This window comes from Rhyacophila brunnea, unplaced genomic scaffold (assembly GCF_057557595.1).
Source record: "Rhyacophila brunnea isolate RB1 unplaced genomic scaffold, BYU_Rbru_1.0 scaffold_10, whole genome shotgun sequence".
In the NCBI taxonomy this organism is placed as follows: domain Eukaryota; kingdom Metazoa; phylum Arthropoda; class Insecta; order Trichoptera; family Rhyacophilidae; genus Rhyacophila; species Rhyacophila brunnea.
In genome coordinates this window covers 9,347,663-9,361,783 of record NW_028232752.1, presented here as the reverse complement: position 1 = coordinate 9,361,783, position 14,121 = coordinate 9,347,663, and the positions used below count along the sequence as shown (strand labels likewise).

The window sequence follows — 14,121 nt, the reverse complement described above, 5'->3', positions numbered from 1 at the left end:
TTTGTCATTTTTTTAGTTAATTATGCAGAAATGTTCCAAGATATCATTTCTATCCGCACAAATAGCGGCATAATTCTTAAAAATATAGTAGTGGCCTTAAAAACATTTTTATTTTTATCATATTATAACATTCTACTTGAATTCAAGCAAAAATTGTGGCACAATGATCATTGTGCCATTTTTATTGCGGATAACATTCAAAATGAGATGACTCAAGTGTGCCAACTTCACATTATTATAAAATAAATTAATTTAAAAAAAAAAAACTGATTTAACACACCAAAATAAAATATTCAAACTGCTCTCCTGCAAAAACAAGTTTTTCGAGTTGTACCACTATTATTCTCCGGGCGCGATATTATGTCTCACCGACAATATAAGTCTATAATTAATAGTAGTTATGTAAGTAAGCCTAAATGGCTATCGATTAACCACTATGGTATAATAACACGAAGTAGGATAAGTAATTATTATGATAAATTGTGTATAATTTTTAGTTACATTTTTTTTTTATTCTAGACCTAATTAAAGAAAGCGCTACCCAAAAAATATTCATTAGTTTTTAGCGTCGCGTTTATACATCGCACGTACGTTGTTAGTAGCTATTACAATACGTGATTATGTCCAACAACATAAACGTTAACCTTTTGATGTTCGATTAGGTTCGGCTATTTTTAGCCAGTACGGAAGTGACTAAGAAGGGAACAGCCTGTATTACACGTAGCAACTCGTCAAAATTACTTTCTTTTATTTTGTTAACTGTCAATTCATGGTGGAACTGCATTGTATTGTTGTTTTTATTTAATAAAACGCAATTTTTTTATAGTACTTATTCCACTTTAATTTAATATATTAGGACCGGTTTCGTCCGCCTCAGTGGGACATTTTCAACGTTGAAAATGTCCCACTGAGGCGGACGAAACCGGTCCTAATATATTAAATTAAAGTGGAATAAGTACTATAAAAAAAAATGCGTTTTATTAAATAAAAACAAAGTTACTTTCAATATGAATAATTATTAAACTACTCTCCACAACAAGATCTCGGCGGTAACAGGAAGTTGCTGTAGTTGCGTGTAGAAGATTTTTGTGTTGTCATTTTTTGAGAAAAAAAATCCGGCAAAAATTAACTTTTTAATTTATAACAAATGTATTCTCAGAAATTCACTAAAAAGTCCAAATATTATTCTATAATTAACAATAGAAAAATAAATTTAAATTATTTCACCGCCTAATTATTATATAGTAAGGTTAATTAATATTGCTACAGATATTTTTCAATTAAATAATTAGGAGAACACAAATTATGACTTAATAAGTAGAAAAACAGTATACATATTATTAAATATGATAAATCAAATGGCTGTTGATATTGATATTTTCCACTTGCGTGTCAGTGAATTTTGGTAGACGACTTTTATATTTATATCTTATGGTATATTTTGTCTATGATATAAATATGTATGATAATATGCTCATGATGACCGAGCGGCTTACGGGTTGGTTTATAATGTCGTGGGTCTCAGGTTCTAATCCTAGGTCTGAAAAATACACATATTGATTTCCAATTTGTCTTTAGAGTCAGATTATGAACATAATAGGTTAGGTAAGTGGCTAACATCCATTTCTAGTAAAAACCAATAACTGTTAATACAAACTGCGGAGGTTTATATGATCTTATTAGAATAGGACATAATCATAAAAAATACTTTGTTCATTTCCTTGTACTTCTAAACTATTTTTATTAACTTGTATTATGTTTGAATATTATTAACACTGACTTTCTTAATTTTTATGTCATGTGGCCCCGTAGTCCAGTTAAGCGTAAAGCGTTTGGCTTTTCATCTGGACGCTCCAGGTTTGATCCCGGTGAGGTCACAATAATTATATTTATGTGATTTTATCAAAACCTGGGTGTATATTTGTCTGATTGCCGCTGACCTGCATATTCAGGTCAGCGGCGCTTCAATATTGCTCCTCAAGGGCGAGGAGGCCGACGTTGGTGATTTTCACCTCGCTTCCCCCCCCCCCCCCCCCCCCCCTCGGCTAGCTGGCGAAGGAGTAGCATTATTGAGGCGCAGAATTAGACTCATGTCGCTCAATGCGGCCATTAAGACCTGGCAGCGAAAATGGGACGAATCGACCAAGGGCCGGCACACATATATGTTTTTTCCAGACATACAGTGGCGAATGGAGATAACCAAATATCTGACTCCAGACCATCACACCAGTCAATTTGTGACTGGTCATGGTGGATTCGCTGGCAAGCTCTTCGAGCTTGGACTTGCAAGCCGTCCGGCATGTCCATGCTGAGGGGAAATACAGGATGCCAACCACATCCTATGGGAGTGTCTGAGTATGTGCTCCGAACGGGAGGAAATGCTCAGGTCGGTCCAACCAGCTGTTGGACCCATCGGCCCGTCCAACCTGGTTGCTACTAAGGCCAATTATCTTGCTTTCAAAAAATTTGCGGCGTCTTACTACGGGCGTGAAGATCTCTTCACATAAATTTTGCTGCCTGTATAATTAGCTTCGTTCTTTAATTTTAAAAACAAGTAGGTTCATTTTCTTTTTAGAAATTTCCATGTGCTTTTTCTCTCCCTGGCAATTTGCATTAGAGTAAACTCAGTAAACTCAGTCAGAGCTCACTTTGAGCGTAGCAATCTAAGTCTTGGGCATCTTCTCTCAGGACACTCCCAGGCCAATTCTTAGTTGCTTCACATCACCAATTGACGGGTCCCGTGATACTCTCGATTAAGACCGAGGGTGGTACGGGGCGGGTTTGGTGGAGGGATTTTAACTTCAATGCCTGATTGTTTAACTTATATAATTGATTACACTACTACCATTGGACCTCATGGTCTGATGTAATGTTAAAAAGAATATAATATATTCCTATACATATACAAAAGATACCAGATTCTGCTTTTGCAAGTTTATGCGCCCACTCAAAACTCACCTGATGAAAAAGTGGAGGAGCTATATGAAGAAATTAGTACGTTGAAAAATAAACGGAAATGTCACTTCACTATCATCATGGGAGACTTTAATGCACGAATCGGATCTCAACACCAGGATGATGTAGCGGTCGGGCACTTCGGACATAGCACCAGGGATGGCCGAGGAGACATGTTAGTGGAGTTTGCGGAAAACCACAATCTCTACATCATGAACTCATTCTTCAAAAAGAAGCCTTCTTGAAAATGGACATGGCGAAGCCCAGCAAAACGAACCAGCGAAATCGACTACATCTTCACCGACAAGAAGGATATTTTTCTAGACTGCACAGTCATTAACAAATTTAAAACTGGCAGCGACCACCGAATGGTAAGGTGTAAAGTACGATTTAACATCAAACGTGAGAGATCAAAACTGATGCAGAAGCCCAGAGTCCGCAGAGGCTTGAGAAGCAGAGTCGAATTCCAACAAGAGCTGGAGAACAGGCTAGCGGCTTTCCAAGCTGAAAATGACCCCATCTCCCTACAAAACACCGAGGCAGTAACAAACATCATTATAGAATCTTTGGAAGAAACAGTTGCTGCTGTGGTTGAACAAGTAAGCAAACTTTCAAAGGAAACGTTGGATCTTATGAAGCTGCGTAGGAGTACAAAAAGCGAGCAACAAGTTGCAAATGATCTCGAATACTCCACGCTGTGCAAAACTCTACGTAAAAACATACGGGAAGATCTTTGTAAGTTCAATATGAACCTTGTAGAATCAATTGTTGCATCAGGAAAGAGCTTACATAAGAACAAGCAGCATCTGTCAATAGGGAGACGGCAGATCACGACACTAAAAGCGCATGATGGAAGTATCGTGCGTAACTGGGATCATCTACTGGACACTGTTGTAGAGTTTTACAGCGCTCTATACAAAGATGACACTGACATCAACTCAGATCTTCCGGTGAACGGAGAATATGGAGATCCTCTTCCCGAGGTAACTACCACAGAGGTGGAATATGCTATAATGTGCATGAAGAGTGGGAAAGCCCCGGGAGAAGATGGGCTGACTATCGATGTACTCAAACGGGCCGGGAGGACGGTGAGCGATGTGCTCGCACGTCTGTTCACGTCTTGTCTGCACGAAGAGAACATCCCAGAGTCATGGAAAAATGCCTCCATTATTATTCTTCATAAGAAAGGAGACACTGAAGATCTGAAAAACTATCGACCAATTAGTCTACTGCCAATTCTGTATAAGGTTTTCATGAAAATACTCTCAAGCCGTCTCGAAACAGTTCTAGACGAGAACCAACCAAGAGAGCAAGCCGGATTCAGAAGAGGCTACAGTACTATGGATCATATACAGGTTGTCAGGAAAATCATAGAGCGCTACCAGGAATACAAACTGCCATTATATCTTGGTTTTATAGACTATGAAAAGGCGTTTGATTCCATCAAAAAATTCTCAATTATAGACGCCCTTAACAACCAAGGAATTTCCAAACGCCATATAAACATATTTAACAGTATATACAGTGATGCCACAGCATGCGTGAAACTCCACAAACGGTCATGTAAATTCCCCATTAACAAAGGTGTCCGGCAAGGTGATACCATTTCACCTAAACTATTCACCGCTACTCTTGAGGACTTATTTAGGAAACTTGATTGGGAGGAAAAAGGTGTTCCAATTAATGGGGAGCACCTCAGTCACCTGCGCTTTGCAGATGATATTGTTATACTCTCACAAGACCCGAAAGACCTCCAAGGTAGAATGCAAGAACTCGCGGATGTCAGTCAAACGGTCGGTCTAAAGATAAATGTCTCAAAGACAAAAGTGATGAAGAACTGTTTTTCGGACCCTGCGATTATCTGTATTTCTGGCACCCAACTCGAGCAAGTCAGCAGCTACGTCTATCTCGGACAGCAGGTGTCAATAGACGGAAGCATGCACGATGAAATTGCTCGAAGAACAAAGCTGGGATGGAGTGCTTTCGGACGTCTGAATATTATCTTCAAGAGTGACCTACCATTATGTCTTAAGCGTAGGGTGTTCAACCAATGTGTGCTACCCGTGCTCACGTATGGCTGCGAGACGTGGACCTTCAACACGAGAGATGTCCAAAGGCTAAGAGTCACACAGCGAGGCATGGAGAGGTGCATGTTGGGCATCACGCGAAAGGACCGTAAGAGGAACGAATGGGTTAGAAAGCAGACAAGAGTACGCGATGTAATAGACGTTGCCAAACAGCTGAAATGGAGATGGGCGGGGCACATTGCTCGCCGAAAGGACGGCCGCTGGACAAATGCTGTCATCCAGTGGTACCCAAGGGGTACGAAACGGCCACAGGGTCACCCTAAAAGCCGCTGGATTGATGAACTGGTAAAATTCGGCGGAAATACGTGGCAGCGAACGACACAGGACCGAGAGAGTTGGAAAAAGCTTGGGGAGGCCTTCATCCAGCAGTGGATTGACCCCGGCTGATGATGATGACATATTATAATATGTAAATCTTCAAAATAAATGTTCACTACAATAATATGTTAAAAAAAATTGAAATTTAAAAAAAAATCTATTTGACCACTAATTAATTATTTCATTAATTATTTTCATTTTGAGACGATTGTCTATTTTTGGAAATCTGATAATAGCATCTTATTAAGACTGGTGCAAATACCTCCTTTTTTTTAATTTTAATTGGCACTGTTAATGGAACTGTGAATTTAATTAATCTTCCTTTTAAAATGATGAATCGCTTGGAGTATTTTTAAATAAAAAGAATGTAAAATTTAAGATTTTTATTCAAACTTTTTTTTAATGAAGGCGATTCTTAGATTAAAATTTGAAATTTCCGGATAACGGAAATTGCCCTATATAGACTTTTTATTAAAATCCCAAAGGTCTATGTTTCTGTATTCATTGTTTTTTTATATAAACCATGGATTAAAAAATAATGTTTTTTTTATTTAAAATTCCTAATAAAAAATATTTATTTCGATGGCTCATTAGCATTTGTAATAATTATGATTTCCTTTCACAGATTTGTCTTTACTGACAATAGAGACTCGTTATCAATGTTTGCAAAAACAAAAAAAAATAATAATATATAGGTGTATAGATACTCATCTGTTCGTCCGTAGACAATCACTGATTTTACATATAAAAAGTTCAAATGAAGCTACTTCCAATACTGAATTTTAGGTTGGTTACCGGCCGATCGGCAACCATCAAGGTGAACTCTTTATCAAAGAGATCCGTCCATCTGTGCAGTCAAGGTTTAAGTGACCGAGTCCAAAAAAAATATAGCCCTTCTCTTCTACCGCACCGTTGCAGTTAGTGCAAAAGAGAAGACCAATCTTGCATCATTTTCTACTTGCTTATCCTTATACCCACAGAACAGATAATAAATAGAATACCGATTGGCTATATTCAATACGCCGCACGTTGAAGCAGGGTTTTTGAATGTGTGAGTGTCCTACGAAAATGAAGCACGCATTATGCACGTGCAATAGTGTGTGTAATACACCAACATTAAATGAGCGTAAATGCATAAACCGAGAGCATTTTTCAGTATTAGACGTACAACGTGTTCTTGACACGTGTGTAAGTTTAACCCGGATTCTTCCTTACTCTAGACGGTTACCTGCTATCGCCTTACCCGTTGGCTATTTCAGTTCCCAATATTTCTGAGTTACCTGCTTATACCTATTTTGAGATAAGGTATATTTTCAACGTGACAACAGCTAAGGCCCACACTAAGTTTTAGTGACAATCGTGGTAGTATAATTAAGTATCACAAATATCTAAATCTTGTTTAATTCTTTCAATTTGTGTAGCTAAAAACAATTGAATATTTTTTTTCGACTATGTCCGATCCTAATAAGATCATATATGGGCCTCCACAGAGTAAAATTTTGTATTAACTGATTTTTTATAGGAAAAATGGATGTCAGTCACTTGCTCAACCTATAAGGTTCATACGCTAACACACAAATTAAAAAAAACAATGTGTTAACTAGTCAGACCCAGGATTCGAACCTGGGACCTACGACGCTATTTATAGTCCGACGCTTAAGGCGATGTCTTTACCTACCAGAAGCACCTAGCGGATAAAATACGAAGCTTGCATTTCGAGACATTTTTTGATAATTTACAATTTCAACTGTGTTAATTAATAAATAAAAAGGATTTCAATTTTATTTCTTTAAACCGTATAATATAAAGTTTATTTTTATAAAAATTCTATCTACTAAAACATATTTATTTTAACGATATCTTACTTAAAATATATTAAATTAAAAAAAAACTATTTTTTTATTCAACGAACGTGACACACAATTTGAGAATGTAACATTATTTTATATTGAATATACATAATTTGAAAACATCTCGTGCGTTTTCCGACCATTTTCGATCCTAATATGATCATTTGGGCCTCCACATAGTAGAGGTTTGTATTAACAGATTTTGTTTTTACGAGAAATGGATGTCAGCCACTTGCTCAACCTATTAGGTCCATACTCTGCTTCATACACAAATTGAAAAACAATATGTGCAGTTGCCAGACCTACGATTCGAACCTGGGACCCAGGGCGTTATTATAGGCCAACGCTTAAGCTTTATAAAAATTGATGTATTTTAAAATAAATATAAAAAATATGAAAACTAGGAATTAGTCAAAAATCTCTTAAGCGAAGCTTAGAAAATTTAATAAACTAAATTTAGTAATAAATGTGACCATAAAAAATATATGTAATAATGAGATGGGATCCACCAACAAATTCACTTTTTATTACATTTTTTAACAATTGTAAGTTTATCTTTGACTTAAAATAAAAAAATATTTTTCTTTTTAATGTTTTTAGATACATATTTATTAACACAATGATTTGAGTTTCCGCATCTCCACCCGCCATGTATATGCAGCTGCGGTTTGTGCACGGCCGCCTTCCATAACACTATAAACGTGTCAGAATGAAAAGATTTTAGTGCCACACTTCCTTGTCCCGAAGCGATGCTGCACGGGACTGATGTAGCAACCATGCACCTTAGTGCTTAAAAAAAGAGTTTTAGAAAATAAAAAGAATCTTGACTTGCTCTGCCGTCATTTATCTTTAATGACATGAAGTGTCCTCTGCCCTTATGTACTGAAACTCTGCCTAAACAGAGGAGTCAGGAGTAGAAAGTGATGAATCTAAGGAGAAATCGGAATTATTCCGTCCTCCATACGATGCAGCAAATTTTTTGAATTCCTCAAAGTTGGCCTTGGTTGATATCAAATCGGTGTTACCGATCGGGCCCGTGTGTGGACGGACCCTGGCAAACAGCTCCGCTTTGTAAATTATCAAAAAACATCTCAAATTGCTAGCTTCGTATTTTTCCACTAGGTGCCTCCAGTAGGTAAAGACATCACCATAAGCCACGCAGCCACCGTGGGTGAATATTTAGAATTAATTAATTTCTTTAAAAACTTTTAATCCCAAAATATATATAATATTATTACAACTTACCATCTACAACTCGGGGTAAAGTTTCTAGCTCTCCTCTCCTTTCTCGATAGACTGTACCAAGGGAATATGGGCCTAAACTTCTCGCTCCAAGAGACAGAGAATTCTGTAACAAAAGAAATGTACATGTAGTAAATTTTGAAGAGATTTAAAAGTAAAACTTACTAGTAGGATGATTGATGTAGTATTTTAAAAGCTTTCCCGCGTTTCTTTTAAAATTTGTTTATGAACCACGTAAATAAATGATTCTTTCTGAACATAAGAACGTATATTTTTTTAGAAAAACAACCAAGTAAAAATTAGATCACCTTTATTTGTGTATCTAAAATATAATAGTATGTGAAAATAAAAATAGTCGTATTTCTAAATTGTTTTGGTGTCATTGTGTGGGCGGCAATGTCCAGGCGGTCTTCGTTTGGACGGTGTTGTTGGGACCCAGCTGTCGCCATCCGTATCCGGAAATTTGTACGTAAACAGTTCACCGCAGTACACTTATTCGTGCGCCGCGGTACGTGAAACATGGATTTGTGTAACATTTAATCAAATGACGAGTTCTTCGTTGAATATTTCACCGTGGAGTCTATTTGTAGCATACTTACCATATGTAATACCAAATAATAATAATGTGTGTACCATTGTAACCAATAATAGTGGATTGGATTACGGATTTCTTCCGAAATAACTTTTCATACAAAACAGAATTAACCTAAAATGAATTCAATTCTACTTAAAGGTGGCTAAAATTATTAAAAAAATGCATAGGCATTGTGTTCTGATATATTCTAAAAGTTTCAAATGTCTAGCTAGTCGGAAAGTTAGTTAAAATAGATTGCAAGATTTTTACTGGACAAACAACCACCAGACAAACAAGAATACAAGCTAATAAAAACGTTGTAAAATTGAAAAGAGAGTTAACTTTTCATGATATTATTGACATGGCGTGTCTCTTTGATAACTATGTATTGGAAAAATTAGTACAATCAGTTATTTGTTCTCTAAATATAGCAAATCTCACCAACCTACCATTTTTGTGATACCAATTAACTATATAATATATATCCGAATATAACAAAATATCTTTCAATATCAACATATTCCACTTACGTGAGGATTAATAACGTTGTTCAATATTTTATTATTTCTTAAATCGACGGTAGAATTCTAACTGTTCTTTTTTTGAAAGCTCACTTTATGCTTTAATAATTTCTTCTTTTATAAATAAACAATAAAAATCATTTTGTTGTCATTTAAAATTAATCAAACGGTAGTGCCTTACTTCCAAGGCTTACTATAGTCAAACCATGACACGAAACTGTAAATATCGATAGTAGTATTATTGCTCATACTTTGAATACAACATGGTAAATTGTTTCTAAAAAATAATATTCCTATTAAAACACAAGGTGATACATTAATTGATTTTAGTGAAATATACAATTGAATATCTTCATTTAATGCTAGAATTTTATCTCATTCTAAAATATATAAATAACAAGCACTACTATCGCAAATCGCAATTCAGTACTCCGGCATGTCTATTGTCGGCCTTGTCAATTACAATAATTATATTTTATAGATTTTTTCGATAATAATAAAAATAATAATGTACAATACGTATATTTCAATAAAATGGGAACTACAGAATAAAAATGAACCACGAGTTGGAAAAGATGATTGAACAGCAAACAATCTTAAGATACTGTAAGTCCCAAAGACTACGATGGGCGGGACATGTGGAGAGAATGCCTGAAGTTAAAGCGCCAAGGATCATGACGAAGTGGCTACCCCAACGGAAGAGACCCAAAGGCCGTCCAAGAAGGAGATGGGCTGACGCCGTAGAAGTAGACTGGCTTCATATAGGAAGACCCGGTAACTGGAAAAGTGTGGCGAGAGACCGGAGTGAGTGGAGAGCGGTTGTGTAGAAGGCCAAATTCCACCCTGGGATGTAGCGCCGTGGAAGAAGAAAACGTATATTTCAATAAAGAAAAAAGTGTTGGTGAACTTGTTGAGTAATATAATTTTTCACGTTATGATAGTGCATTAAATTTTCTTTTTCTTTATTTTTTTCTAAACTCCAGATGAAACATAATTTCATTTTTTATCCGCGTTTGCATATTTTTCTTTCATTTAAATACAGAATGAAAAAATGAGTAATAATAAATCTATGTATAAAGTATATTAAAATAAATGATGCTGCACAATATTCGGCTTGCACAACTTTGTCTTGGTTTAAAGCGTTGAATTCTAATATATAAATACACTTAGGTATATAATATATCTTAATTTTTTTAAGAGCAACTAGCTGATAAAGAAATCGTGTAACAAATCTGTTCTTGTTTTTTTTTTGTTTGGTATTGAAAACCCAGAGGTTCTTATCCCATACCTCCTAATCCTTTCTCTTCGGTAGATTAGTATCAGTACTAAGGGAGTATTCTATTATAAAACAAACTACCTATCGTATTTTTCTGTATTCAAATAACACACAAAATTACTAAGTCACATATTTAAATCTACTTATAAAATACCCCATCCACGTTGGCCTAGCCGCTAGCACATAGAATGGCTGTCTTTGTATAAATTTGAAACCGCGGTATCAATAAATGCGTGAATATATATTTTATCCAGTTCAAGAACCAAATGGGTTGGAAAAATGTCTCACAATATTAAACAACTTTGTGAAGTGTACACAATTACTTTTTTTAAATTATGAAATAAAGTATTTTTCAATGAATGTATTATTTCTCAATAATAGTGAGAAAAGGAACCTTTTTATAATATGTAATTTTACCGAGGCTATCACTACAAACCGCCTTTACGTGAGAATTCTTTTTTCAAATTTTCTCTCAAATCTTGAGAATCATTTATTTTTAAAACATGCGTTTTAGTTAATTATAGCTGTTTTATGTAAATTAGCAATAAACTATATTAAATAGTTTTGTATTTTGCCGATAGGTATCTCTAGTAGGTGACCAGAATAACCGTTTTTTAAATGTTTTAAATTTGTGTACTAATGCTAGATTGTTAAGCTTTTATTAATTGGTCATATTAAGTGGTCGACCTATTTTGTGTAAAAGCACGTTTATAAGGTATTCCTATAATCAATATCAATTTGTCGACCAATTCAATTACTTAACTGGAAAAGTTATATAGGTAGTACTAAATCATTTATAATTGCAAGTGACACACAATTTGAATGTTTACTATTTATATTTAGGTATTTAATAATATCATATACCTACAAATTTCAACTGTAGAAAGGAAAAAGGGCGTAACCCTCAGTATTTTCAAAATAGGTTTTATTATCCAAAGGATGGAAATGTAAAATGCAAAATGACGTGGGAAAAAACGACTTAACCATCATTATTGTCGTATCCGGAAGTTTGTACGTAAACGGTTCACCGCAGGACACTTATTCGTGCTCCGCAGTACGTGCAACATTAGTTCGTGTAACATTTAATCAAATGATGAGTTCTTCGTTTAACATTTCACCGTGGAGTTTATTTGTACTTATGCCACAACATGTGGCAAATTTTATGAGATATCTTTACTAGGTTAGGTTAAGTTAGGTTAGGTTAGGTTAGGGTTAATCTAATTGGAACAGTACTATTTGCAAACTATCGCCGCATTTTGTAAGATACGTACAAATGTATTCCACGGTGAAATGTTCAATGAAGAACTCGTCATTTAATAAAATGTTATACGAACTCATTTTTCACGTACCTACTGCGGCGCACAAATAAGTGTCCCACGATGAACTGCATACATACAACTTACATGTAACCAATTTTTGTTGGTTTTTTTTTCAAATTAACTCAATACAAATTAGGGATATAAAAACTTATCATGCACTTACAAAGTTAAAACCATGACAAAAACGTTTTTGTGCCAACTGTAAAATTTGATTTATGTGAATAACAAACGCCCTTTTTCATTTCCAAAGTCGTATTTCAATAATATTATAAACATAAGTTTTAATTTAAAATAACATTTGAATAAAATTACGATAATTATAATATTCAAATTAGATTTTGTATTTCACGACTATTCATTTTTAAGTATTTTAATTTATCTGCAAATAATAAATTCAGTATTTAACCACTCCAACACATATATAAATTAATTCAATTTTACATATTTCGTTCATATTGAATTTAGTGGAAAATAACTATTTATCATTTAATTATCAAGGTAAATGTTCCGACTACCAGAGACATCGGAGCGGAAAAATACGACTCGTTTATTAATTATTCATATTTTCAACTATTTTATTTATATAAAATATACCTATCTAAAGATGAACTTATAATTTTAAAAAATGTGAATAATTCACTAAAGAAGTTTATCTTAGTATTACGTACGTATTTTTTTAATTACATTTATTTAATCAAGTTTTCAATAATACAGCGAAAGTTTTTTGTTAATTGTTAGCAGTTTTTATATGTTTATATTTTTTAAATGTATGGCGTTAATTTATATTACAAATTGAATTAATAGACATTTCCATGTAGGTATCAAGTCATAGCTAACTTTGTAGATCAATGACTGCGACAATAATCTTTGTATATCTGTTCTCACGTAGTTAGTTAATAGCCTAATTATTACATAATTATAAGTTGATAAAATAATAATCAGCACGTCATGTGGGTCTATTCTATACTTATCGATCGCCTAAGTAATAAAGTGATAAATATTATCAAACTTAGGGTAGGTTTGTATAAAAATATTAGCACTTATTGTAACAATTACACGAAGTTGGTTTTTATTGTTGCAATAAGTGCTATATTTTAACAGCACCTATCTTGATGCTGTTAAAATATTGCACTTATTGCAACAATAAAAACCAACTTCGTGTAATTGTTAGAATAAGTGCTAATATTTTGATACAAACCTACCCTAAGTTTGATACTATTTATCACTTTAGTGTTCGATAAGTATAGAATAGACCCACTGATTGATAAAAAGAGAATTATTCGATTGTAAGTTTTCGACCGAAGCACATCGCTCTTTACTGTGATTCGCATTATTGTAACAATTGTACACATGTACTTACGCAATTTAAATAAACTCATACCCTTCATAATTACGACAACGACTTCTCATCTCTCCATCTCTCCTCGTCACCACACCATTAGCCTTCACATCGACGACCCCTACAAATTCTAAAAAAATTAATGTGTAGGTAAATCTTTAATTACATCGAATTTAATTTTGGCTAAGTCACAATATTCAAACGTGATTTTATATAAATAAAAAAAGATTACTTAAAAAATTAGTCTATAAGAAAATTTTTCATTCATCAATGTGTATTTGCAGTTTATTATAATCCTTATTGTTACTGATAATCTACCTTCATTCAACAGGCACTCTTCCGCTACGAAAAACTCTTCCACTGCTCTTTGTATATCGGAAAACTGTCAAAAATATATTCCAGCCTCTAAATAAAAATTGATAAAACTTCCCTTACGCAATAAAAAAGTTTTTAGACAACTATATTTATCACCTAATTTATTTACGATTTTTCCTGGAAAATATCGCTAGGTATTTGTATTCAGTTCTTTCGCCGGGCTTATAGATCGTCTCGGTATTAAAAAGTTGTTTATATGAAAATAGAATCACAACCTATGACATCAAAATTTTAATAAGATTTTATTGAATATTCAACAGACGCG

At 34.3% G+C, this 14,121-nt stretch overlaps 1 protein-coding gene across 1 annotated transcript in view; it reads right to left on the bottom strand.

Moving 5' to 3' along the window:
• Window positions 1–14,121, bottom strand: part of LOC147078868 (corticotropin-releasing hormone-binding protein) — a 124,346-nt gene that overhangs the window by 54,039 nt on the left and 56,186 nt on the right. The window contains exon 2 of the mRNA XM_085948522.1: window positions 8,456–8,558. Within this exon, the coding sequence (XP_085804648.1) occupies window positions 8,456–8,558 (103 nt within the window). The remainder of the gene's footprint in view (window positions 1–8,455; window positions 8,559–14,121) is intronic.